The sequence below is a fragment of the Toxorhynchites rutilus genome, chromosome 3, assembly GCF_029784135.1.
Source record: "Toxorhynchites rutilus septentrionalis strain SRP chromosome 3, ASM2978413v1, whole genome shotgun sequence".
NCBI classification, from domain to species: Eukaryota; Metazoa; Arthropoda; class Insecta; order Diptera; family Culicidae; genus Toxorhynchites; species Toxorhynchites rutilus.
The window spans coordinates 200,102,819-200,129,031 of record NC_073746.1 but is presented as its reverse complement, the minus strand read 5'-3'; the positions used below and the strand labels follow the sequence as shown (position 1 = coordinate 200,129,031).

The 26,213-nt window shown below is 36.7% G+C and overlaps 1 protein-coding gene across 31 annotated transcripts in view; it reads left to right on the top strand.

The window, feature by feature from the left end:
• The first annotated feature begins 4,859 nt into the window (after positions 1-4,859).
• Positions 4,860-26,213, top strand: part of LOC129775235 (basement membrane-specific heparan sulfate proteoglycan core protein) — a 220,014-nt gene continuing 198,660 nt past the window's right edge. For 23 of the 31 annotated variants that reach the window (XM_055779700.1, XM_055779709.1, XM_055779703.1 and 20 more), the window contains exons 1-2: positions 4,866-4,980; positions 12,177-12,692. In XM_055779700.1, the coding sequence (XP_055635675.1) occupies positions 12,626-12,692 (67 nt within the window). In that variant the 5' untranslated portion in view covers positions 4,866-4,980; positions 12,177-12,625. Of the gene's footprint in view, positions 4,981-11,862; positions 12,020-12,176; positions 12,693-26,213 lie in introns of those variants that run through there. The other 8 variants (XM_055779690.1, XM_055779687.1, XM_055779686.1 and 5 more) reach the window with 8 other exon arrangements.

Sequence of the window (26,213 nt, the reverse complement as noted above, 5' to 3'; positions counted from 1 at the left end):
GGAAAAGAACTCACGGAGAGAGAAGAAAGACAAATCGATGCATTTCACCAAGAAAATGTTAGTATCAGAGAAATTGCTCATCGATTTGGATAATCCCATCAAGTAGTGCTCAATTAATTGATATCCTCAAGGATACGGTAAGAAGGAGAGAGCTCCACGTAAATCGAAGCTCTCTGACCGAGTTAAGCGGGAAATAGTTAGGAAATTCTCGGTGACGGTTTTGATCATAATGAGGGCTTAAAAGGTTAAACTCCGAATCTTACACCATCTCACATCGGAAGACGTCTGAGTTTTGCTATGTTATGACAAAGAATGTTTCCAAATGAATACATTTTGCTATATACCATAACGAAAAGTTCTTCAATGTATAGGTTATCTTCAGTAACGAAAGCAAGTTCAATGGTCCTGATGGTCTCAACGGGTACTGGCGTGATTTACGAAAGTAGGAACAGTGTTTTTCAACCAGGAATTTTGGAGGAGGCTCGTGCATGTTTTGGGCGTGATTCTGTGCAACCGGAGAGTTCAAGATATCTTTCAAATCATTCAAGGATTACATAAATGTTCTGGAATCCTCTCTCCTACCGTTTTTGCGGAGATATCGTCACAAAAAGTTCACATTCCAGCAAAACAATGCTATTATGCATACCAGCACCGAACTAAGTAATGGATTAAGGACCAAAAACTTATATTTTTGGACTGGCCGGCTCGCTCTCCAGACATGAATCCTGTTGAAAATCTTAGAGCGATCCTTGTACGCCGCATCTACATCGAGGGAAAGTGGTACACCACGATTGAAAAGCTCAAGGTCGCAATTTCGGAAACATGGAATAATATCAAGAAATCCGTTCAGCAGAATTTGGTAAATAGTACTCCAACACGAATTTTCCCGGTTATTAGCCGAAATGGCAAGGTTGTCAATTATTGACAAGTAAATCAGCCAATCGTTTTGAATTTTTCATTGATAATGCTTATGAATTTTGAAATTGTGTTATAGAAACTGGACTACTGAAATTAACATATTTAAGCACAATAAATAAACAAACAACTCTTTTGAACGAAATTGACTTAAATATACTTTATTCGAAGCATTCAACAATGTCTGAATGTTTCTTGTTGAAATTTTAACTGTTGCAAAGAAATATAATATAGAAGTTGGACAGAGTGTATACTTTCCGTATTTTTTGGATTTAAATTAATATATTGAACGCATTTTGGTATTGTAGAATTTTCTCTGCTATAAGTTTTACTTTATATTTTCTATTCAAGTATTCTGTTTAATGGATCGATTTCGTTGTTTGCTGGTTCGGTACAAGTTAAAATCTTCCTGGAGACAAATTTTTCGCACTGTACTGCTGTGGTCCAACCTTTTTGGCCAAATCGTGATCCGAAACGTTTGGCTTGATTAGCACGCTTTGATGCGGACTACAACGGATTTTCTAAGTGACTGGGCACAATTTTGTCTCTTTCTCAATTGATCTTCTGTGTATACTATAGGATGTTTGATTATGTATATGAACGATTTAATTTGATCGGAATAAACACAGTTTAAAAGAAAGCTCAATCTTTATTTTACTTTTATTTTTTCTATAGTCTTATATTACAGTGCTTCGATGCAAAATCAGTCAATTAGTCAATCGTAAGCCAATGGACAAATTTTTAATCGAAGGCTACGCATCAGCACAGACTGTTTTGCGATGATTTTGGTCACATTTTCCAATAGTTTGCAAAGTTTACGACCAAATTGGCTGACTTCACCCGCCTGAGCACAGTTATGGCGGACTTGACATAAGTTTCATCGTCTATGATTACGCACGATGACTCTCCACACAGCAGTCGGTCATATAATTTACGAACTCTTGGTTTGAAGGAGGCGGTTTGTGCCTTTCCGCCTAGATTTTTTTTGTCCAGGAAGCTGCATTCCGCACCAATGCTTACTTCTTCCATTTACGCGTAATAACTCTGCGAAATTTTGAGGATAATAAACCGTTTGTTCACGATCAATTAGTGCCTTCCCGGAGAAATGCTTCGTATACTTTGATATTAAGGAAGAAATGTGTTTCACAAGTATACAGCATCAATATGTTGTAAAAAAACCATCACATACACAAGTAATGGATTTTTTCTCTTGGAAAAATTTTATGATAGTTCATGTTTTCGTCCACAAAACTGTTCTAATTCAAAAATTATTACAAGCTTATAAATATAGTATAGAGCAGTTCCATGCCGTCATCATCAGCTTCAGCCGAAAAACAGCAAATTTTGACGCGACCCTCTTCGATTTTATTGAAACTTGGTACTTATGATGGAAGCTATTCAAAATCACTATATTTTCATTATCATAGGACCAATTTAAATTAAGTCATATTTTTAAAAATTAATTAAAAAATTAAAATCGAAACTTAAAATCCAGATGTCTGATAGAAATATGATATTCGACAAAGTTATAGGAAAATTAATGAACGATTTGAAAAAAAAAAAACATTTTAAATACACTGAAAATTTCACTCAAAAATTGAATTTAATATTGAAAAAATATATATCTCAGAACACCCCCTTCGATATTTTTTGTATATTTTTATTGGAAAACCCTTCCAATTTAACAACATTTAACGTACAGTGGTGCCGTGAAAAACTCACCAAAAACTGAGATATGAATTTTTGAAAATTTATGATTTTTTTTACTTTGTGAAATCGCAACCATTTAAAAAAAGTAACATAAAAATGGAATCTAAAATTCTACATGAAAAACTATGTATGATGTTTTATACTAGGACTAACCGCTCTCGAGATAGAACCATTTTTTTATAGCGAAAATAATGTTAGTGAAATTTCATACGATGTCGAAACCTTAGTCGACATAGCAGCAGCAGTATACATTTTCTAATGTTTCACGAACATGATTTTAATAATATTAAATTATTAAATTGTGATTTTAGGTAGTTTCCATAATAAGTACCAAGCTTAAAAAAAATCAGAGAGGGTCAAGTCAGCGGCCGGCTGATTTGGCATATTTTCATATATGGTCTAGGGTAAATGATCTTGGTTTGTCCGATTTGGGGTGTTTTTACGCAACTAGTAAATGCAAATCGATTTTTCTTCATGAAAATCACGCATAATCGATACGAGTTTGGGTTTGTAGAAAAGCCCCAAGTCTCTAGTTGCTAATACTACCATAAAGTGTTGAAATTATGCAATTTTTTATGTTCTTTAACGATTTTCCTTAAAGAGGAATTATGATCATGGTTTGACCACCTCTGATCATGGTTTGCCCAAAAATGATCATGGTTTGTCCGGTTTTAGAAATCACCATTTTTGAATGAAAACATTCGAATTCACAAGTAGATGTTGCATTTATCATTGCTTGGAATTACTGTCATCATATTGATCCATTCATAATTTAGGCTTTCTTCAAAATATTACCTTCTCTTGGGCATTTTAAAAGTGTTACCCTCAACAGACTCAACACAGAGAAACTTTATTTCTGCTATCCGCGAAGGACACAATAAACAAACTGCAGCGCGCCAAGCGGTTGCCATAGAAATCATGTGGACAAAATAACATCATTGAATTGGACAATTCATGATCAGAATTGAGTTCATCAAACTGCGTTAACTTAATGGTTTAGCTATGTAAATCTGATACAAATGGTATGCAAGCATGATGCTCACAATATTTGTAGGTGTTATAATCCAGAAAAGGTCTGAATACGTGCGAAATAATCATCTGGTGATCGATGAAAAGTTAGCTTGAATGAGGGGCGCATTGACACAAATAGAAGGTGTTTTTTATAATCCTTTAAAATATGTGATTCCATAAAAATATTCTATAAAACTACTGTAAATAATGGAAAAGACAATTTTATTTATATGTTTTGAAACATTCTAATACCTTATTTGACACAGGAGCGCTGAATTAGAGCATTCAAAAAAGTGGGCAAACCATGATCATATTTTCGACTGGACAAACCAAAATCATTTACCTTATATAATAATCAATCGTTGCAAACTGTCAAGGAAGATCACCACAGCGTGCCTGTTATCTCACTTTTCAGTCGTAAAAATGCGCGCTCTATATACGAAATACGGCTAACGTTTTCCGTGTTTGCTATATGTGTCATTCTATCTCTCATAGTTCAAATGCAAATTATCTCTATGCGCTGTACCAAGAACGAAAATAATACTAAACATTTCCCACATGCCGACATACACAAAAATTATATTGACACTCGTTCTCTCCATTTTTTGCGATCAGACACAATTATAACACTCATCCGGTAGCAGACGCCTGGTATTTCGCGAGTTCCGTTTTGTTTTGGTTTGGTACCATATACGCCATCACCACGTGTTCACACAACAAGTCGCTCAACTACGATGTCACTTACCGAGAATTGTGTACTCTTTCAGAGTGCATTGCTTTCATGAATGAAAGCACACTTCGGGCTGACTCGTATCAGCTGGGCACTCACATTCGTTTTCCCGCGAAGAGTTCTCGTGAGCTCTAGCCAGAAGGTAAACATTGGAACGCATGATGTTTTTGACCGGTTTCAAAAATTGTTTGAATTGTCATATTCGCGAAGGAGCTCTTCAACTTTGACCGGTGCTTTAAAACAAGTTTCTTTGAATGGCAATCGGAAAACAAGGAATGCTATCTGAAAACTATGTTTCGCGAGCGCGATGTGAACAATCGACAAATACAGTCTCGCAGCCATGTTGCATTCCTTTTCGCGTGCGACATATTTTCTCTCGTAGTGAGACCCACTCCGCAAAACGCTACTACTGGCACCCTAGAAACCACCCAAGAAAAAATCGGCGATCGAGTGCATGTATAAATTAAACTTTATACATTAGATTTATTCCAGCTCCGCTCCGCAGTTCAGTTAGTCGCGGGATTCAGTGGCGAGAAGACATGATATTTACGACCTGCCGTGGAGTCCCGATATAAGTGAATAAATCTGTTTCAATTCAGGAGGGGCAACCATCTGTAAATGAAAATTGTGAAGTGTTTGAAAAATGTGTGCTTTACGAATTGTGGAAAGAATAAAAAAAATAGTGTTGTGCCGTCTATCTGAATAATCTTCTACAACCTTAAAAACTAGCGCTCGATGAATGATCTTAGCCTGTTTAACTCTACGAATGTTACTCAAGATTAACAATCATTTCAACGCTAATAAGTTTTAGTATGCACTTTCGATACATTCCGTCATACTCTTCGGAATGTTTGAATCGATGTCATAATTTTTCTCAAGTTTGTTTTGCATTCCGTTTGATGATGAGAGTTTTTATAAATGTGATGTGGAATTCTTAATCAAGTGCAGTAACTAGTGGCAGTTCGGGCTAAACCGTTTGCTTTACGCTCTATCATTCATCAACCCTCTTCCCAGAGCTTCCCAGATTTGACTGTTCTGCGTAGAAGTGTGAAATTTGACTCTCGAGAGCTGAAGAAGAAACAACATCAAAGGTGGAAAAATTAACATCCGTGCTGCTTATCGAGAGAAGGCTAGGGAAGAAAGTGAAACACTGGCAAGAGATTTGAATTCGTGTATAGTTAGCATATTTGCAACAGAGTCTGAAAAATAGAATATACGAGTAGACTTCATACTTTACACGAAGTTTTTTTTACTCATCGTTTAATATTTTAATGGGAGTATGTGAAGGCAATTCTAAAGAAAGCAGTGTTTTACTGAAGGACACACCTATTCAAGTGCTAAACCAAAACCAAAACATCTGTATGAGTTTCGTTGACTATTTTTTTAATGCTTTTCTTGAAGAACATTGAATTGGTTCGCATACTGATTGGTTAAAGCATTTCAAAAAAATGTTCACGAGCAAATTATAGAGCACTACTTTACTTTACTTAATACTGCGGCATGATAAATATAATGTAATTTATCTGGATCGCTGTAGTTTATACCAGTTTATGTCAATTAAAATCATGAATAATTAGAAGAAGGATATGACAATTTCCGAGCAACACTGCTGCAGGTGTGTATCGACATAGTGTTGCAAATCACCGCAATGTGTTTGGTAAACTTTTAAAGAGAAAAACGGTAAATATTTAAAAGCAAGTTTCCACTGCGTTGCCTTGATCCAGATGAAAGGAAAACGTATTTATATCCCGGCGATGTGTCATTAGGGAATGAACACAAGTTGAGAAAAACGAACTTATAGTATCTCCAATGCAAAAAAAAGATAACTTTTTTCTCTCTTCTTAAAGTGGCAACGCATTACGTCTTCCGCACGGTTATCCTTTTAATTATTGTTTGCATGTGTACACGAGTAGATTTTACCATCTCGACACTTACTGCATGCCAAATATTTTTCCAAGCTTTGAAGCATTACGTTCGTTATCGATGAAAAATGAAGGGGGTTATATTTTCGCATGTAATAACGTCGATTTAAAATGAAACTTTGATTCATACCATCCTTGTAAGAGCAAATATTCGGAGAGATGATTTTTTTTTCTATTCGAATGCATTCGAAGAGGCGGGCAGCAATTGTTCCAGCCTGTCCGATGTTTGTGTTTATTTGACGCAAAATGTGTTCCACGTGTTTCGTCTGCTACATGTTAATTATTTAGATTCCATGTTGATAACGTGGTGAAGGAAGCAACCGGACAATGGTTTATCCAACACGGAAAAACAATTAGGCGATTCATGTTTGGAAAGAGCGATTTCCTCGACTGCGGTGAAGCTAGGAAATCTAAGATATGCTTATTAAAATATGGGGCCAGTGGTAGATCAATTGTCGTTGTTTTTTTAATTCCAACAATTACAAATTCAGCAATTGACTTGTTAACAAAAAAAAAGCAGTTTTGTTTGAGGTTTCAGAAATTGAATCATGGTTCAGAGTGTTACTTCTATTGACGACCAATTCTAAATTCAAATGTTATTCTTGAAAAATAATTACCACCGAAAATACTTCAGTTGAACAATTACTGCTTTATCGTAATGCATCGAAATACGGACACTTAACCCTTTCCCTACGGCAGTGTGCTCCATCGGAGTGCTACCGCTGAACACTGCGCCGAAAAGTATGCATATCGCGCTGGTGTGATTGATGTGCAGTATCACCTCGATGTCGTCTATAGACGACACTCGTAGCGGAAGGGTTAAACGCTTACGATGATTACGCTTCAACTACTAAAAATTTGACTTATAGTATCATAGAAAATTACCTTTCCAACAAAATTGGAAGACATTCATGTGAGTTATGAATAACAGAATTCCACTGAATCATACATATTTGTTCAAAATTTTTAAATTTCTTCATTGTGCCGTGATTCGAAATCCGGACACTTTTGTTTAATCATGATAAAGGGAACTTTTGCTTTGAATACCGGACACATTTTGTCAGCGGCATTTCTTTGAGAGATATTGGTTATAGATAGGTTGACCAAATAGTTCAGGGATAAAAACCGGACGCATAAGCCATGAAAACTTTGATATCATAATATAGGGTGCGCACCTTTTTTTTCCAAAATATATACATATTTATCAAGGCTCATATGGCGTTAGCCTGACGGGGCCGGGTATTTGCACGAAGATCAAATTTATTTGAATAATAGAATGAATTAAAACTTTATTTAAAATATTAGCCACCGCAAGCCACTTCTTTTTCCCATCGGATTCCGTCGAGAAGCGTTCATCTTTTAAGCTTGAGCTCGGGTAGACTGTTGCTCTCCGTGATTGATCTTAACCAGCGATTTTGGGCAAAGATCACACTGAATGGCGCTTGGGATTAGCAAATAATTCTCATTATGCAAGTTTCAGTGATTCGAGCTTTAAATAGTCAATAACGACGCCGGATATGTCTTTACAGTCACCAGGGAAGGGGAGGAATGTTAGTAGAATATTTGCGACCAGAAACGTCGTCTATATCGTGGTTCGCTTGCGATTATCATGAAAGGAAGAATCGTTAGTGGAAAGAAGATTCAGGATTCACTGTGGTGAGTGGTGTGATTCTGAAAACGCGAACTCTTAACTATTCGACGAAAAGAGAGTTCGAAAATAGTATCCATTCTGACCTTGGTCGAGATTATTTTTGGCAACCTGAGAAGGTTGCCTGGTCGTGAAACTTTTATAATATTCCTCAAATAGACGATATATTTTTCAACGGAGGAAGTTTCTGACTTACGGGTTTATCCATTTCATTCTTTGCCTAATAACCATGGATAACAGCTATTACAGCCATCCTCCTTAGGGACTTTGAATCCTATGCTCAGGTTCTCAATAGTTTCAGGTTTTTTTTCGGACATGCAACTATAGAGATCCGTCATTCGCAGGCGCAGCCAAGAACGTATCCAGCCAATTTTTGATAGCATGTTCTGGATGAAAGCGTATTCCACTCAATGCGTTCTGCATCCATTGAAAAAAATGATAATCGGAATGGATTAGGTCTGGGCTATAAAGTGGGTGAACCAGAATTCCCACTATTTTTCAAATAGTTTTTATCATGAACAGCAACATGAGGCCGAGCGTTGTCATGATGGAATATTATCGACTCGTGTCTGGTTGCATTATCTGATCGTTTTTATGCAGTAGCTCGCTTTAAACAGATCAACGGATTCGGATACTTTTTGACTTTAACACCAAAATCACCACTTTTGAATCATCAAAACCGCTCCCTACAAAATCTACCCGAGTCGCCTTACATACACTTTTCTTCCAATTGAAACTCGAAATTTTCAACACAGTAAAAATTGAACTAGTTGTACAAAACTAAACAACTTGTAAACAATATTTGGATGACAGATGTCGATACTTCGCGATTAAGCAAAAATCATCTGTCACCGTCGACTTTTTATAACACTCCCAATTTTATTGAGTGAATGAAACCGTGAAAAAGACAAACAATCAAATATTCTAGGATGTAACTGCTTAGTTCTCTACAACGAATGTATATTTAGATAAAGAAGCAACTTTACGGAAGAGAATATAATTTCTGAAAATTTTATCATAAACTTTGTCAAATTCCAGATCAATGTTCAGTTATTACAACTCTCACGGATCTTTGTTCCACCTTTTTATCTCATTAATCAAAATTCCTGCAATCATTCCGCTTATAAAACAATTTATAATTTATATATCAGTTTGAAAAAAAATTGCCTCCTATATTCCACCTGAATCAACTGAACTTTTAAGGATAGTTTGCACCTCATTAGTTAAAAAAAACATTTCTTTTCTTTTATATTGAAGAATTCTAAAAAAATAATCAAAATTAACAGCAATTTCAGCAACATCTGTCTGGCCAAGTTATGTTTGAAAGGACACTAACGATCTGTGATGAAAAGTGACTGTAGTTTAAAACCCTGGATTCCAAATTAGTCGCGTAGTACAACAAGACGTTTTAACTGTGAATAAAAAATCCATAGAATCCATAGAATCCTGAGAATCATCTCGGTAGGAAGCCCAAAAGAAAGGAATAGTGCGTTACCATGCACAAGCAATTTAGCATAATGTTCACCGACGAAGTCGAAAAAAAACACTACAATTATTATGCATTAACACACAATTGGTAGACAAACTCTTTCCCTGCGAACACTCTGATCAAAGTTAAATTCCGAATTCCAATCAGTTCATTCGGAAGAAAAAATATTAATAACAATGATAAATAAATAAATATATATTTTTCTATACTCAAATTACGGTACAAATTGGTAAAAAGACGGGACAACAAAAAATGGTCGAAAAAATGGTACGATTGGTCAGCCTAGTTATAGATTTTTGTAGAGCTCATTATTTCATTGTTATTCTATGATTATTTCAAACGAAACATCAATAATGAACAAATTTATGAAATTTATTACTCTTATGCAACTCCTTCAATAAGAAATTTCATTGTAAACTTTTGATCCGTCCAGATTTAAAATCATCTTCTGAATGTGCTTTTTATTCCGGACATGGGTTTTTTAACACAAACATTTGTTTTGATTTTTGTCATTTTTTTGTCAACAGCCATATACAATGCTTGACACCACACTAAATTGATACAATAGTAACTATCAGTCACATTAATTCAACATGTAATGAAATGAATTTTACATTTGTGCTCCTACCGCTGCTTTTTTTACTTAAAAAGATATCGAAAGAAATATGGCAATCAATTGAAAACTACGTTGATTTGCTGTGAAAATTTTGTTGTCTCAAAAGTGTATAATGTTATTTCAGCATGCCAGAAATCTGTGCTAAACACACCGCCTACTTGTGAGGTTGAATATGAAAGTTAATACACTGTGTGTCGGGGGTAAAAACGCTGTCAGTTTACTTAGGGTTACACGCTAAATTAGAATTCTAAACTAAAAAATTAAGTTGTTGAATTTTCCAGAAGATCATTAAGAAGAATATAATCGATATTATCATTTAAACGTGCGTCCAAAACACAACAAACTATCTAAACGCTAAAGACTAAATAAATTTGGATTACAATGAGAAAAAAAAGAAAATACAAATCAGTGTACTTGTTATTCAATCATCGAAAAATTTGACTCGAGTCTTTCTGACCACGTTCCACCTCGTCTTCCATAGTTTAGAAGCGTGTATTTTTTGCGCCAATTGTTCAAATCCTTGTCATTAAGTTCACCTAGACCTACTTATTTTTTTATTTTTATTTTCTCGCTAGAATATGCGTTCCCCTTTTTTTTTGCTGCCATATTTCATGGAAAGTTGCAAATCGCGCATTGCGTTCCACGACAGAAAAATGACTGATAATCGCGAAAGGTTATCACGTTAGTATAACGCTGTTTCCTCAATTCGATCAGAATTCTCTTGTTCATCGCTAGTGGTGTGACTCAAATGCCGTTGACTGTAAAATTTAAAAATGAAGAAGCTCGCTGCGACGCCGAAATGGAAAAGATTATAATGAAATAATCACATTCTGTGCTGAAGGTATCTCGAAAGCTTTCAGCGCCAAAGTGCAAATACAAAACTTATTACGTAGAGTATGAGGCACAATTTTAGACCAGAGGCTAAAATGTTTATTCTGGTTTGGATTTGTTTTTGTAAGAGTGCGCACAAAAAATAATTTAGCCTAAATGCATTTTCCAAATCCTAGTTTACCATAAAAACGGTCCTCCCTCGGACGAAATCTTTTAAATGTTTTGATTCCCCTATACGCACAACCTCCGCGTAAAAAGGTACCCGTAGATGTTGATTCCTTCGCGAGCTTCAACAGTTGTAATGAATGAAGATGGGTGCTGAAATTCCGGAAAGAAAACAGCGTAATGACATTACAAAGTTAATGGTTTTATATGATATTAATTGACTTAGAATGCTCGTTTGAGAGGAAATGGTTAGGCGATGGGGAATGATGTGGAAATGAGCTACTAAGAACTACAACATCATTGGTAGGCGGCTCATGCTTTTTGCAGTTTTCCACAGTCAACATATTATTCCTCATTAGATTAATCTATACAATAAAATCATTCTGTCTCTTCGCAACTTCGGAAACCAACTAGGAATGAAATAATCAAACAAAGGATCCTATTAATTCACAAAACATCCGACGCTTAATAGCTGGAAGAAGCATCTTTCTTTGACGCACCGCCCATCTTCACTGCAAAACGGGTTCATATTGTCATGAATGCGGCGCGATATGTTTTTCTAATTCAAATACCAATATGCTGACTGCACATAGAATGAATCGAATTAAATGATCTTTCATTCGCTACAATTGGTTGAAGGAACACTGTTATTCCGGCACGATCAGCATAACGACCGAGATGCTGTGGAAATAAATGCACCATGAGCATTCTCTGCATTCTCTGGTCACTCATCCACACGCATTTTGGAACTGATTTATCAGAAGCATTTCGGCAATAAAATGACACTGAAACATCGTCTTCCCAAAGTAATATTCCAGTCGTTAGTTTTATTAGTACTTGGTTAGGTTACTAGTGTCAAATAACACACCTTGAAGTCAACCAATCAACCCTTTATTTTGAACTGGAATGGAACCCGCAGCTCTCACCATATTACATATACGTGATTAGCACTGACTTCGCTAATTGTTGTTACAAATGACTCGTAAGTTTCAGCGAAAATTACCATAAGATCATAAAATACTGTGAAAACTATTCAGAAATTCATTGAGGAAACGATATTATCAAATCGCTCAAACTAATTCTAATTACACAACAGCACCATATTCATTGTTTTCTTGTTCATCAATATTTTCCAAAAGGTTCGGATTAAAACGGTCATTTAAAGAAACAACTATTAATATTAATCAGCTCTAATACAACTTCATCCCGACTCCGTACGGCTGGTCCTTCATCCGTTTCACATTGGCTCTTACCATAACTCATGTAACAAAGTGATTATAAAATTTGGACACGTGTGTTGTGTGTTTTCCGAATCCCGGTTTTAGTGCCAAGAAACTAAACGAGGATAAAAGACTCTGTGACTTGTGCGCCTGTTGCTATGGAATGTATGAAGAATGATGTTTCGTGTTCGGTGTTGTGAGATTTCTGTTGATTCAGAGAGAAAAAAAGAAGTGAACATCGAATCAGTGTTATCAGGAGAAAATAGGTTTTCCCTTTCCCAACACAGGAAGTACCCGTTTTGAATAATATTCGTGCAAAAGATAAACAATAAAGTGTAACGCAGGAAGTGAGCCTCGACTTATTGGAAATGGGTCCACCCAGGCTCTGGACATTGTGCATCTGCCTGACGCTGTTACAAATAATCCATGCTCAAGGTAAATTGAAACAAAAAACTCATTCATTTCTTGCAATTAAGAGTTGATCCCGAGTGGAAGGTAGAACGCGACACTAAAATCCATAAATTACATTCGAAGAACCTACAACGTGTGCAATGAATTGAAATCAATTTATTTTAACTAATCCTATACGGAAAATCTACAGGTCCGTAACCTGATGTCAGATTCGGCGCGCTTCTGTTTACCACTTTCAGCGGCTGCATCAATCCAGACATTGGTATTAAATATTTGTTGTTCCGGTGAAGCAATCTGCTGGTAGTTCGATTGACTACGCGCGTGTGAAATTCTGAATAATTCAGTTGCTGAAAAAACAACAATAGGGATTTTTGCTTGGTACAGCGATGTTACTAAATTGATTGCGAATGGGATTGGGGTATATTACAAAGAGTTGTAGCAAATGACATCTACCGAAAAAAAAACTTGCATTCTGGCACATGTTTCGCAGGTATGCAATAATCAATCGGAAGAAGAAAAAAAACTAATGGATTTAAACACGGATTTGTTTTCCATTACATGGACCTATGCGCGATTGATTGTCTAGGAAAAATATAGGAATTCTGCTCGCGTGTAGTGAATGAAGCGAACGAATCAGTGACACGGAAAGTTTATAAATTTGTTCCTTTTGTTTTGGCAGCAATCAGTCACCGTCGTCTCGGCAGAATTAAATCGATAGGGGATCTGATTTGGCTTTATGGGATCCTTATTATGTATAGTTTCAATTGCATTGAGGCATTATCATGAAAATGCTACATAAGATGCGACAGCAATTTCGCGAAGCAACGATTTTGAGCATTACGAAATGGAGGAAACTTTTATCGCAACAACAAAATAATTTCATGATGATGAGTGTTAATTACGAAGAAGGAGTGTAGGAATATGATTCTGGTTGAAATGAAAATATACTTTTGTGAATACATCTACCATTCTACACTACCTTTATCTTACTTTTAGGCATACATTGTATTCCCTACCCGGAGAAATCCTTTTTATTAGGTCTCATTTGAATGGTTGAATAAAAAAGGGGTAGGGTAGCACTACTTAGCCCTGTCCGTTTCAATATGTTTTATGTTTATTTGCCCATTTAAGTCGTTTTTCTTCCATATCTATTGTTTCAGCACTTCTTACTACTTCAATTACTATTTGATACCATCGAATACCGGACATAATCTTTGCAAAATTAATATTTATTCTTTGGTTGTAATAGGCCTACAACACCAAGACTTTTTGAGTTTCAAATACTCACAATACAGTGCTTCCCGATGCGCGATGACGATTGTACCTTGACGACTGGTAGCGACATCCATTTAGGGCAAACTAATCTCAATGAGATTGATGGGCCCAAAAGCAGTTTTAAATTATTATAATTTAAATGAAAATGTTTACTTCATGTTATTTGATTACTAAAAACACGTAGTACTGAACATAGCTTAGCCATTTTTCTATACATTTTATGATATTTTCACGAAAACACATCACCATTGTTAGACACAATTTTAGTTTAGAATTTTTTTCACCGCTTGTCAAAACGTGTTACTCTATTATAAAGGGTTCATATCTGTTAAGAATGAGATAATTTTCATTCATGATTTTTATTTTGAAAGCGTGTTTATTTCACTTGAAAATCTGTTATCATTCCCGCTTCACAAATCGAACACACGAAGCACAATGCTGTAAACACGAATAAGAAGGTATGATTTTCATAGTGAGTGTGAAATCCCGTACACGAAAAATATACTACCAAATGTATGCATATGAAAAATTTAAAATACACGTTTGTTGTTATTCGTTTATGATATAAAATACTATATTCAAAGTAATAATCATAGGAAGCTGAATATTTCCCCATCATCCAGGCAATTTTTAGTTTTTAGTAATCCTACTTTGTATCGTAGAGACCGTTGATTTTTTTTTATTCTGCATACATACACTAGCTACAGGGTGGGCCATTTAAAGTGGAAGCATTTGGCAACCCCATAACTTTTGATAGAGATGTCAGATTAACAAATGTCATACCGCGTTGGAAGCGTCATTTCAATACAATTTTAACCATGGAACAATACACACCTAAACAACGCGCTGAAATTGTTCAGCTGTACATTCAAAATAAATTCTCAATTGTGTTAACTAAACGTGCGTGGAAAAATAAAAATAAAGTTAAAACATCGCCTGGAGACAACACTATACGTCGATAGTTGGTAATGCCAGTCATCTGTCCAGACAACGACCAAGACGTTTCGACGAGAATATTGATGCCGTTCGAGCCAGTGTTGCAGAGACTCCATCGACATCAGGTCGCCATCGTTCGCAAGAGTTAGGCATCGCTCGAACCACTCTCCGACGCATAATTCGTGTTGATTCCAACAGGACGGCACTACATGCCATACAGCGGCTGCCACGACCAAATTATTGCGCGAAATGTTCCCCGGAAGATTAATATCGAAAAACGGCGATCACCTGACTGGCCACCGAGATCACCTGATTTGACGCCTCCTGACTTTTTTTATGGGGATATTTAAAATCCAAGGTATACACTGGTAAACCAAGGACCCTGGCTGCGCTGAAAGACAATATCCGACAAGAAATTGCTGCCATATCGGCCGAAACAAAGGGCAAAGTGATGGAAAATGCCGAAAAAGGGCACATTTTGCGGTCAAGGCCAGAGGCGGTCATTTACGAGATATCATAATCAAAAAGTAGTTAGAACAAATCTCCTTGGACCAAAATAAATGAATTTCAAAAAAAATATTTAAAATTCCACTTCTTTACTTTGCTATTGCAAAAACAAATCCTTCCACTTTAAATGGCCCACCCTGTACTTCAATATGGAATACAGTAGAACCCCGATTATCCGCGAAATAGTCGGGCTAGATCACCGCGGATAACACAATAAAGGGCTAAAAATGAGGTACTAACACGAAAAAAGATATTTTAGAATGAAAACTATGTTTTATCAATACAGAAATTGTTGAACTATCCATCTGTAAGTTCGTTTACATCAGTGATCAGATAATGTGAAAGTCATTGCCAAAACAAAAGGGCAAGACTCTACCACTCACTGACAAATTTCGGGAAGGTTTATAGAATTACTAAGGAACTCGCATTCGCGGATAAATCGCCCCGTGGATCAACCGCTCGCGGATAATCGAGTTTCTACTGTAGTAATTTGGGGACATGAATTAAAAACGAAACGAAAAAAAGTTACAAGTGTTGCAAAATAGGTGCTCAAAAATCATATACAGACTACCAAACCTTCATCCTACTTTAGACATATATTCCGACGATTCTCATAATATACTGCCTCATCTTGGACTGCACGAATTCCAGGCTATTAAACTTATTCACAGCGTTATGAATAACAATAATATTCCCCATAACTTGAAAAAACCTACAGTAAATCATCAACACATCACACGACAAGCCCAAAATTTGATGCGAAGTCGAGCAAAAACTATAGTTGGTCAGCAGTGCATTCTGTTTTATGGACCATCTCGTTTTAATGCTTTGCCATCTGAAATTAGAATTATCACACGTTATGATAATTTCAAAACAAAAATTCAAACAATATCTTAAATCAATGTCCAATATTTTCGTAATAAAGATCGATCAACCACAATAATCCATTCATGTATCGTTTTTTTGTAAGCTTGCCAGTACTCTATTTTGTGAACTGGAATATGGAATATATTTATTTGGTTTTTTTCCTCTTATTTTATGAATCCTTTAAACCAGGGATTCTCAAAATAGTTTGGGACTTAGACCCCTTTTCCAGAATGAAGTGATCCCTTAGACCCCTGTAGCCAGTTTTTTTTTCTATTCATACAAATTACTTACCAATTTAAAAACTTTGGTAAAGGGAGTAAAATTTATTAAATATCAGTTCTGGTTCTCAGATTTCCGTGAAAAGTTGTAGTTTCCTTATCGAAAAATATCAAACCGTATTTTTTTATTTTTTCATAAGGGCACCCTCTTCCATTTTAGAGTGGTACCGAAAAATCATTGTTTTCATTAAAATCATTCAAAATTCATTACTTTTGAACTACTGGACCGATTCAGATGATCAACATATCATATTACAGATAAATAATTGAAAAAAGTTTTTGGAAACATATTACACTTACAAATTGGATTTTATTTTCGTTATTATTAATTGTAATTGTTATTATAGTTTACATGGCTTCGGACTAGAGAGCGCTATATATTTTTATTTTTTTTCTTGAAAGCTCGTAAACTGGTTTTATACGAATTATATCCAAAAATCAGAAATGTGATTTTTATCGTTTATGGTTTTTCAAATTTGACCGATGGTCCCAAAAATATTTTTTTCCCGAAATGCCTTTTTTCAAAAAATCATAACATTTTAACCACAGGACTGATTCAAATAATCGACATATCAAAATGAAGCCAATGAGCTAGTCTTCTTTCAAAAATATCACGATTGAAAACAAATTGGTTTTTGTTTTGTAATTATTGATTGTATTTGCTTTTTAATGTTTGCATGCTTAAAGATAGAGAGCGGTATATTTTTTTATATTTTTTCTTGAAAGCTTTCTGAAAGTTTTTTTTACATAACATACCCAAAAATCAGCGATGTGATTTTTATCGTTTTTAGTTATGATTTTTCAAAGCTAACTTGTTTTCATTCTTCGTTCAATATTCCTATGCGACTAGAATCCAATTTTATCGAACATGTATTTTTTTTATAGAAGAATATCCATTGGCTTCATTGTGATATATAGATTATCTGAATTGGTTCAGTGGTTCAAAAGTTATAAATTTTAGAAAAGTGGCGTTTTTTGAAAAAATAGAAAAAAAATGATTTTTCGGTATCACCCTGAAATGGAAGAGGATGCCCTAATGAAAAAAATAAAAAAAAACGGTTTAATATTTTTTGATAAGGATGGCTGTGTATTGGTAGAAAGTAGAAGGTTCATCCATCATATCACAGATTTTTTAAAAAAAGGGTGCTTACCTTGATATTTACTGAATTTTACTCACTTAACTGAATTTAAAAATTTTTTGAGAAGGGTCATTTTTGGAAATGGAAACTGATTTTTCGCACCATCGGATAACTTTGAAAAATCATAGATCTAAAACAAAAAAAAAGACATCTCTGATTTTTGGATATGTTATGCAGAAAAAACCTTAGGTTTCAAGAAAAAATATAAAAAAATGTAGCGCGCTCTAGTCCGAAGCCATACTAACTATAAAAAACAAATACGATTAACAATGACGAAAGTAAAATCCAAATCTTCTACAGATGTAATATTTTTTCAGAAAAGACTATCTGATTGGCTTTAATTTGATATGTCTATCATCTAAATCGATTCAAGACCATTTTCTCCAACAATTTCCGAACACAAGACAACATTGCTATTGGGCGGTACGAATTGATTTCCGGGTTTTCGAATAGCTTTAACTCGTACTTGTCTTCAATCAGCCGGAACAATATTATGTTCCAGAAACCGATTGAATAAATTCAACAAGCGATGTTTCGCCACATCAGGGAGATTTTTTAACAAGTTGAACTTAATTCTATCCGTTCCTGGAGCCAAATTGTTACATGAAAGGAGAGCAAGATAGAATTCTACCATCGAAAACTCGGAATCAAGATTGCACCTATCTTGTGGTATATCTCGAACAATTTTTTGTACGGGAGCGGAATCGGGACAAACCTTCCGTACAAAATTAAAAATCCATCGATGTGAATATTCTTCGCTTTCATTCGTTGAAGAGCGATTTCTCATGTTTCGAGCCACCATAGCTTTTTCATTGACGTTTCTCGTGACAAACCTCCCACGAAATTTCGCTAATAAGCACGTTTTTCCCCTTTGATCAAGTTTTTAAATTGATTTTCAAGGTCCAAATACGATTGAAAATTTTAAATGGTTCCATGTTTCCAAAAAGCTTTGAATGCGTTCGATTTATCCTGATAAAGCTTGGAATATGGGCTATCCCACCATGAATTGGGAGGCCTTTCACGAATAGTGGAACTTGGATGGGTTTCGTTTGAGCGCGAACTGCGCTGTCGTAGATCAAACAAGAAAGGAAGTTATATTCCTCCAATGGAGGTAAACCATCTCTGGAATTGATGCCTAGAGTAATCGCGTTCGCATATTTTTTCCAGTCAATGTGTCTTGTGAGGTCATATGCCATGTTTATGGATTCAGAAGTATTCGACCCAATGGTGATGGAAATTTTGATTGGCAAGTGATTACTACCGTAGGGGTCCTGGATTACATTCCACTTGCAATCTAACGATAGTGAATTCGAGCAAAGCGAGAGGTCAAAAGCACTTGTGTTAGCTGGAGGTTTAGGTACACGTGTTGTTTCCCCAGTGTTCAAAACGGTCATATTGAAGTTTTTACAAAGGTCATATATCAACAATGAACGGTTGTTGTCGTACTGTTCTCCACAGGCAGTTCCGTGAGAGTTGAAGTCTCCCAAGATCAATCGTGGCTCAGGAAGGAGTGAGCACATGTCAACAAGTTGTTTGCGGCTAACCGCAGCTCTCGAAGGCCAATACAAGCTGACAATAGAGAGATCTTTGCCTCTGATGTTTGCATGACAAACAACAGCTTCGACCCCTCCAATAGGTGGAAGATCAATTCTAAAAAATGAGTGGCACTTATTAATCCCCAATAGTACCCCTCCGTATCTGTCTCTGCGGTCCAAGTGTATTATATTAAATCGTGGAAAGAGAGATAATTTTGAGAAGAAAGCCAAGTTTCGGACAGAGCAAAAACATCACAATTGCATTTATGAATTAGACTTTTGAATGTATCCAATTTAGGAATAAGACTACGACAATTCCACTGTAAAACGGTGATATCTCCGACCTCTCTATTTAAATTAGACATCAAGAAAGATAATCATTACAAGGAGGGACCATTTTTGCATCAATTGCTGCAAAATTGTCTTTACTACTGGAAGTATTGCGGTGACAATGGCTCCGATGGAGTCGGAAACATTAAAGCATGTGAAGATTTGAGCCAGAAGGTAAGACAACTTCATAAATTCCGATTGGGAAGTTGAACTGGACGGAAAAACAGAGACAGTTGGGGTTTTGGATGATCCCTCAGGTGCTGGGTCGTTCGAAGGTGAATTATTCCCACGGAAGCCAGGAGGAACCTGATTTTGCTTGTCCGCTGCACTCGATTTTTTAGCCATGCAAACAGGGGGTATAACCGGGGGGGCTTGTCCTTGAACGTTGGGAGTGGTCACATTTTTGCGCCGGGGATTCCCTTGGAAAATGAACGGTGTGCCGTGTTTGCTTCCATTTCGTCAACGGGCAACGTGGCGAAGACATTTTGTGTGTTGATTGCTTGTTGTTGGGCCAGTGGAGACTCTTTAAAATATCCGCAAAAATGCGTTTCGAGCGTTTCTTCAAAGAGCGCTTCTGTTTCTCCCAGCGACTCTTGTAAGTTTCACAAGCTGAGAGCTCGTGTGGGGGTCCCCCGCAATAGTCGCGCTGCAGGGTTTCCCCTGAACTAACTTACATCTTTGGCAAGTCATAGGCTTTGGCACGAGGAGTCGCACAGGCAGTCTTAATTTGTCCACCATGATGTAGTCAGGGAGAGCGGAATCAGCAAAAGTTACTCGAAACGAGACTGACGGCGTGAATTTATTTTTTCCCTCTTCTTGGGATACTTTCCCTAGTTGGCGACTGTCCAAAATTTTAACTCCTACCAAAGGGAGTCTTTTCAATTTACCAACTCCTTCTTTTATCATTTTACACGTCAGATCCGTTTCAGTTACCACCCCCGAGATTTCTACGTCATGGGACGGCACGTAGACACGATATTCTAGGGTGAATCTCTGGTCGATCACTATCTTGTTTGCGTGTTTCCAATCACCCACGACAACACGCAGTTTGTTCGGTCTAACCTTAGATATTTCGACCGCGGAGGAATAATATCTTGCCAGATCTTTCGAAACCTGAATGACATTGATGGATTTTCCTTTCGGTTTGGGCTGGAAAAAAACAAACCCATGGGGCAGCTTCAGGTGCATCTTCTGGATAGACCTTGACACGGGGAGAGGAGGCAACTGAGGGGAGGACGAGGTCGATTGCTGAGCGAGAGCGGGATCAGCAGGGCTGGGAGGCATGTTTGCAAATTTTCTTGAGGGAGGCTTGTTGAGGTGAGTTAATTCTTCCTCTGAAGAGACATCTTCTGAGGGGGGAACGCGTTTAAGCGACTTCTTAGCACCCGTAGCTGGGGAGGGGGAGACAGTTGATTCGATATCCATGTCAACGCTTTCATCCCCTTCTGCCATTCAAAACGGCAGATGTACAGTTTTTTATAATTTTTTCATTTTTTTTTTGATTATTTCCTAACCTATTAACCTTAACCTATTAATTTCAATATACTTATTATGCACACCAGTGCGGATTATTCATGACGGTTGCTGCGTGTCGATATTAAGTCCGGCGGCTTCGAGCTTAGGAAGACGAATATAGAAGAAAATTCTTGCAAATTCACATCATGTAAACGATTTAAGTACAGCATTCATTATGTGGATTTTTGAAAAAAAAAATCAACGATATTTTTTAAGTTTGTGCGCTTTGGAGTTTTATTTTTCTTATACAATTAATTGAGGTCGATGATAGTTTGAAAACTTATTTGTTCAAATTTCGGTTTTTATTGGTTGAAACATTTTTTGGTACTTAGCAATGACTGTAGATGAAAAACAGCCATTGAATTTCATTCAATGTGTAAACAGCCGAACAAATGGTAATTAACCTGAAATTCCAAATTCTGATCGTACTAACATACGTTAATAACGACTGTGTGTCATATAGAAACGCACTTTTCACGCGAATTTTTAAAGAAATCATGCCTCTCAGTTGAGCGCACCTCAACGCGCGCCGTCCGAAGCTAGTAAGCTACAAATTAATATTCACTAGTATCCGTTTTTACGACAACTTCAATCATTGAAAAATTGTATTGCATTCATCGCGTCTGAGAATGTGTGTCCCTGTTCGGCAGCTAAATTGTGTTTAACCCACAATACGAATTCCAGACACATTCATCTTAATTATAGCTAGTCATTGAGTTATCGTCGTTTGTACCTAATGCGCGACATTTCCGAAGCAAAGTATCCTTCATTTTTCCGTGACCCTTTTCCCTGCAAAGATTGTGCCTGAAGCTACGAAAGAAAATATATACCTTCATGATATTTGTAATCAAAGGGTGGAAAAAGGATGATATACCCATATTGAATTTCACTCCTGCAATTAGAATTTGTGAGCAAGGAATGGAAATTCGACTAATTAATTGTCTTTTCCTCCAATGCATCAACAAACTTCTTTCCATCCTCGACATCATTTTTGCGGAGAAGTGCTCAATCGCGAAGCAGAAGAACATTGTTCGTCATTATTTGTAATGTATGAAAATAGTATCAAATTTTTCCCGAGTTGCCAATATCTTTCTCTGGGCGAATGCATAACAGATAACATAACATCTTTTCAACAAAGGTAATTTTCCCGAGATGAGAAATGAACTGATAAAAACCTATCCTCCGAAAGAGTACTAACTAATTAGAATCGTTCATTGATTGATATGAATTATTACCAATTCGCGTCGGCCCTATATTTGCATGCTGTAGCGCATGGTTTATTGTACTCTTGAAAACCCTGCAGGAGCCATGTGAAAAGATTTTTACGTTGCGAACAATTTGATTCACAATTGATGACAATCTTATGATCATGCGTTACATCGGCTTTGACATATATGATCATGGATGACGTGGCCTGATTTTTTACACTGATGTTATCAGAATGAATAATTTTCCGTTACCAGTATCAATTCAATGCAAGTACTACTTTTTGTGGCACTCGACCAGTATTAATATACTTGCGTTATTATTTCCTTCCTTCTGGTTGAATTTCAATTAATTTAAAAACAGTTGGCTTCCGTTGTTTGTGTCCGAGTGGTTAGCGTTACTGGCCTTTTTTCAAAACCCGAAAACAAAACACAAAGAATTTTGAATCATTCAAGTACTGTCACAAAAAAACGATTTTTTCTAGTTTTTTCCTTCATAGAAAAGAAAGTTAAACGTCTGACATTTCTCTCAACGAATTGTTATTTCGGTTGAATTTTATTCGGGTGTAATTTTTTGTTCCCCTCGTAAAAGTTTGCATACCGAATTGAAAATTTTCATGAAATTTCAGAACTTTCGTCTAAAAAGGTATTTTACAAATTTCCAATGCATTCTAAAATAATTTTCGAAGAAACCAAAAGCTAATTATTTTCTTTGCTGGAAGAGTAATGTGTAATTGTGATGTTGTTTTGAGTCATAGAGGCTTTCTCAGGCTTTTAGACCTTCTCAGTTCATTCGTCTCTAGCCTTGAGATAGGCCATTTGGAAAGCATCACTGCCGCTGTCATCTGGTCGCTGGCAGGATAACTTAAAATCGTAAATGATTTATTGGTGACTTTTTCAAATCGATCTATTAATTTTCATGAATTCGAGCATTGTTTCCGGGATATAAACGATGTTAATGTGCAGCGCATTTCAAGTCGGATGTGAGGAAGGTGTGAGCTGGAAGCGGTTGCTGTCGACGCTGTCACTCCACCACACACCCGATTTGGTTCAGATTTTCTGTTGCTGTTCTGAGTGTTCTGAGCGTTGTTTGGATGTTTGGAAATATAATTTTGCTAAGAGATACAGAAAATTTACTCGGAAATCGTCTGGTGACTGGCACATCCGAAACTGTCGGCTTCGATACTAGTTCCAGTGATCTCAAATACATAAGGTGCACCTGGGTGATGGGCAGAAGATCATTCGGATACTGCAACAGAAAATATAATGCGAATTGAGGATTGCCTCGATGTATATTAAGACGGTGTAGAACTCTTTGAAGGTGAGGATGACTTGCTGAACACATTCCAAGTGAATCCCTTGGGGTGCGTTTCAGCCTTTTCACCCTGGTTTTCCACAAATCATCAACATTTGAGAGCTATAAGAGGAATGAAGAGCCATCGATTCCCTTGAATAACAGGATCTCGGCAATCGTTGATGCTATCGAGCGTAGCCGTTTCACCACATCTCTACGGTTGACCAATCGATTTAAAGCAGCCAAAAATGCTCCAGTGCTCAGATCTAATAGGACCAGCGTAATCTATAACAGTATCCTCGTAATGCAGGCTCCGCACGGTTGTGTGTTGCCCTCGAAGCAGCTTTCGCAGCCGTTAACTCTGCCTTCGTGATCCAGAACATCTGCCATAGGATGGCACGAAGTTCGGATAGACCTATATGAAGATGTCCAACATGTATTGCACCCATCAGCGCCTCAGCGATAGAATGTCTATGAGGTAGAAGCGGTCGATCCTTGAAGTCGTATTGCAAATTTGAGTTTTGGAAGCGACCTCCTTGATCTCGCCGATATGCTACAAAATACGGGGCACTTAAAGTTGAGATGCTCTTCAGGAAACAACTCATATGTAACGCTGGATGACCTTTGGACAACGCAAACTGCGCTTTCATAAAATGTATAAATTAAAATTTCACTACGAGATAAGAATGCATCTGTTTTCAACAATTACTATAAAAATCTAACGTTTAGTAACAAACTAAGATTCAGAGAAAAGAACCATTTGGCTATCAGCTATTTTCTGCTCAACCGCTCGAAGATTTCGAACTTCAAGAAACCGGAGCGATTAACGGCGAGTGCCTTGAACAATATTAATCCAAAAAGTTCGATATAAGTAAAATGAATGTGATAAACAGTTATATTGTCCTCTATTAATTCGTTGTTGTTTGATCGATGAAGCAATCTCGTTAGCCATTTATCTGATATACCGATTTGATTATAAAACAAGAAGTTATGCTGACAAGTGTACAAGTGACGAACTGGTTTGCGCAGAACGAAGCTGTGGAGAAAAAAAAATCAATGCATTGTAGACACGTCATCCAGACACAACACTGGAATGTAGAATGCTTTGCAGAAGAAGTACCCTGGCGGTACGGGATGAAAGTTTTCCTAACTATCTGAGTGATATTTTTCTACTGTGTTTCGCAATGCTTCGTCACGTATTAAATGAGAAGGTACCGTATGTCGAATGAACTAGATGTATTCAATTATGATTTAAAGTCTAATTCTATCCCGTTTTCTCGTTATTGTCTTTTGTATTCTTTTCGAAGTTATATTATCTGCTCTGAAAACACAATACATTTCTCGGAATACACGCAAACATCATATGCCAATCGGAATTCAAGTTTTTCAAATAAATGAATATTAAAGTCGTATCAATGTAGCCTATTTCGGTTGATGTATTACGCTGTTTCCCAGAAAACTCGCTGCTCATGGGCAACTTGTACCTCATAGTCTATGAGACTACGAACTAATGAACAATATGAGCTGCCACTTATATGATGTCATACCAATCAGTTGTTTCAACAAAGGTTGCTCACGAAGAAAATAAAAGTCAAACCGCCATAATCCTGTGGTTTATGATTTGCGACTAGGTACAAGTACAGCTCCTCCCTCGCCAAATACCGCCCCCCTCCCCACCACAATCGCTGTCAAGGCGGCGGATGAGACGAAACGAAATAAAACAGCGAACAGATGGTCGAATCTAGCAGAAAGCCCACGTGGTGGGTGATGTTTAGCTAGATGAGCATTTCATTTGCATTTTGTTAATAAATACTAGTATTTGATTCGTTGAAAACTGTTTGTAGTCACGTTATCGTTTTCGTTGTAATAAATTTGTTCACTCATTCATTCCTACTATTATTTCGGTAATTTATAACTAAAGACAATTGGATTGACAGTAAATTACGGGATATCACAATACAAACCACAAATATAGTAATGTGAGAAAATAGATTTGCATACTTCTTTCAGTGCTGTGACCCAAACGAGGTAAAGCAGACCGACGAAAATTTGATTCGACATATCGAGGTTGCTGAGGTTCGATGGAATAATGTTGTAATCACATTTGCCTCTTCGCCGATGTTCGGTTTAGTTCATTTATGTTTTTCTTTTGCATTATTTTTAAGTCTGGTTGTTCTACATTAAACATTATTATTTCGGAAATTAGGTTTCGGTTTTCGGTTTTATGAAATCTTAAAAAATTATTTCACGCTTTTATACATATCAGTACTAATGACAAAGAAGGTGTTGGCAGCAGCCTTAGTTTCTAACATTTCCATTACTAGAATCGCCTTGAAATACTCGAAGCTGTGATCGATTATTTTTTATTGGAATGAATGGTCTGAAACGACTAGAAGTTGGACTATGTCCATCTCTATGTTGTCCATAACCGGTTCTATGGAACGGCGAATTGATGCCAGGAAAACTTCGAACGGTCGTGAAAAGACATCGAAATCGGGGGAAAATAATATCGAATACAAAAAATAGATGTAGTTTTTGTTTGTCGGCGAGCTGTTAAAATTTCCAAGATGTTGAGCTTGCAATGCTAAGTGTAGTCATGCAAGTTAGCGGGGTCGCTCCATGGAAGCTGTCGCAAGATTTTCCGCATAATTTTGTTTGTGCACA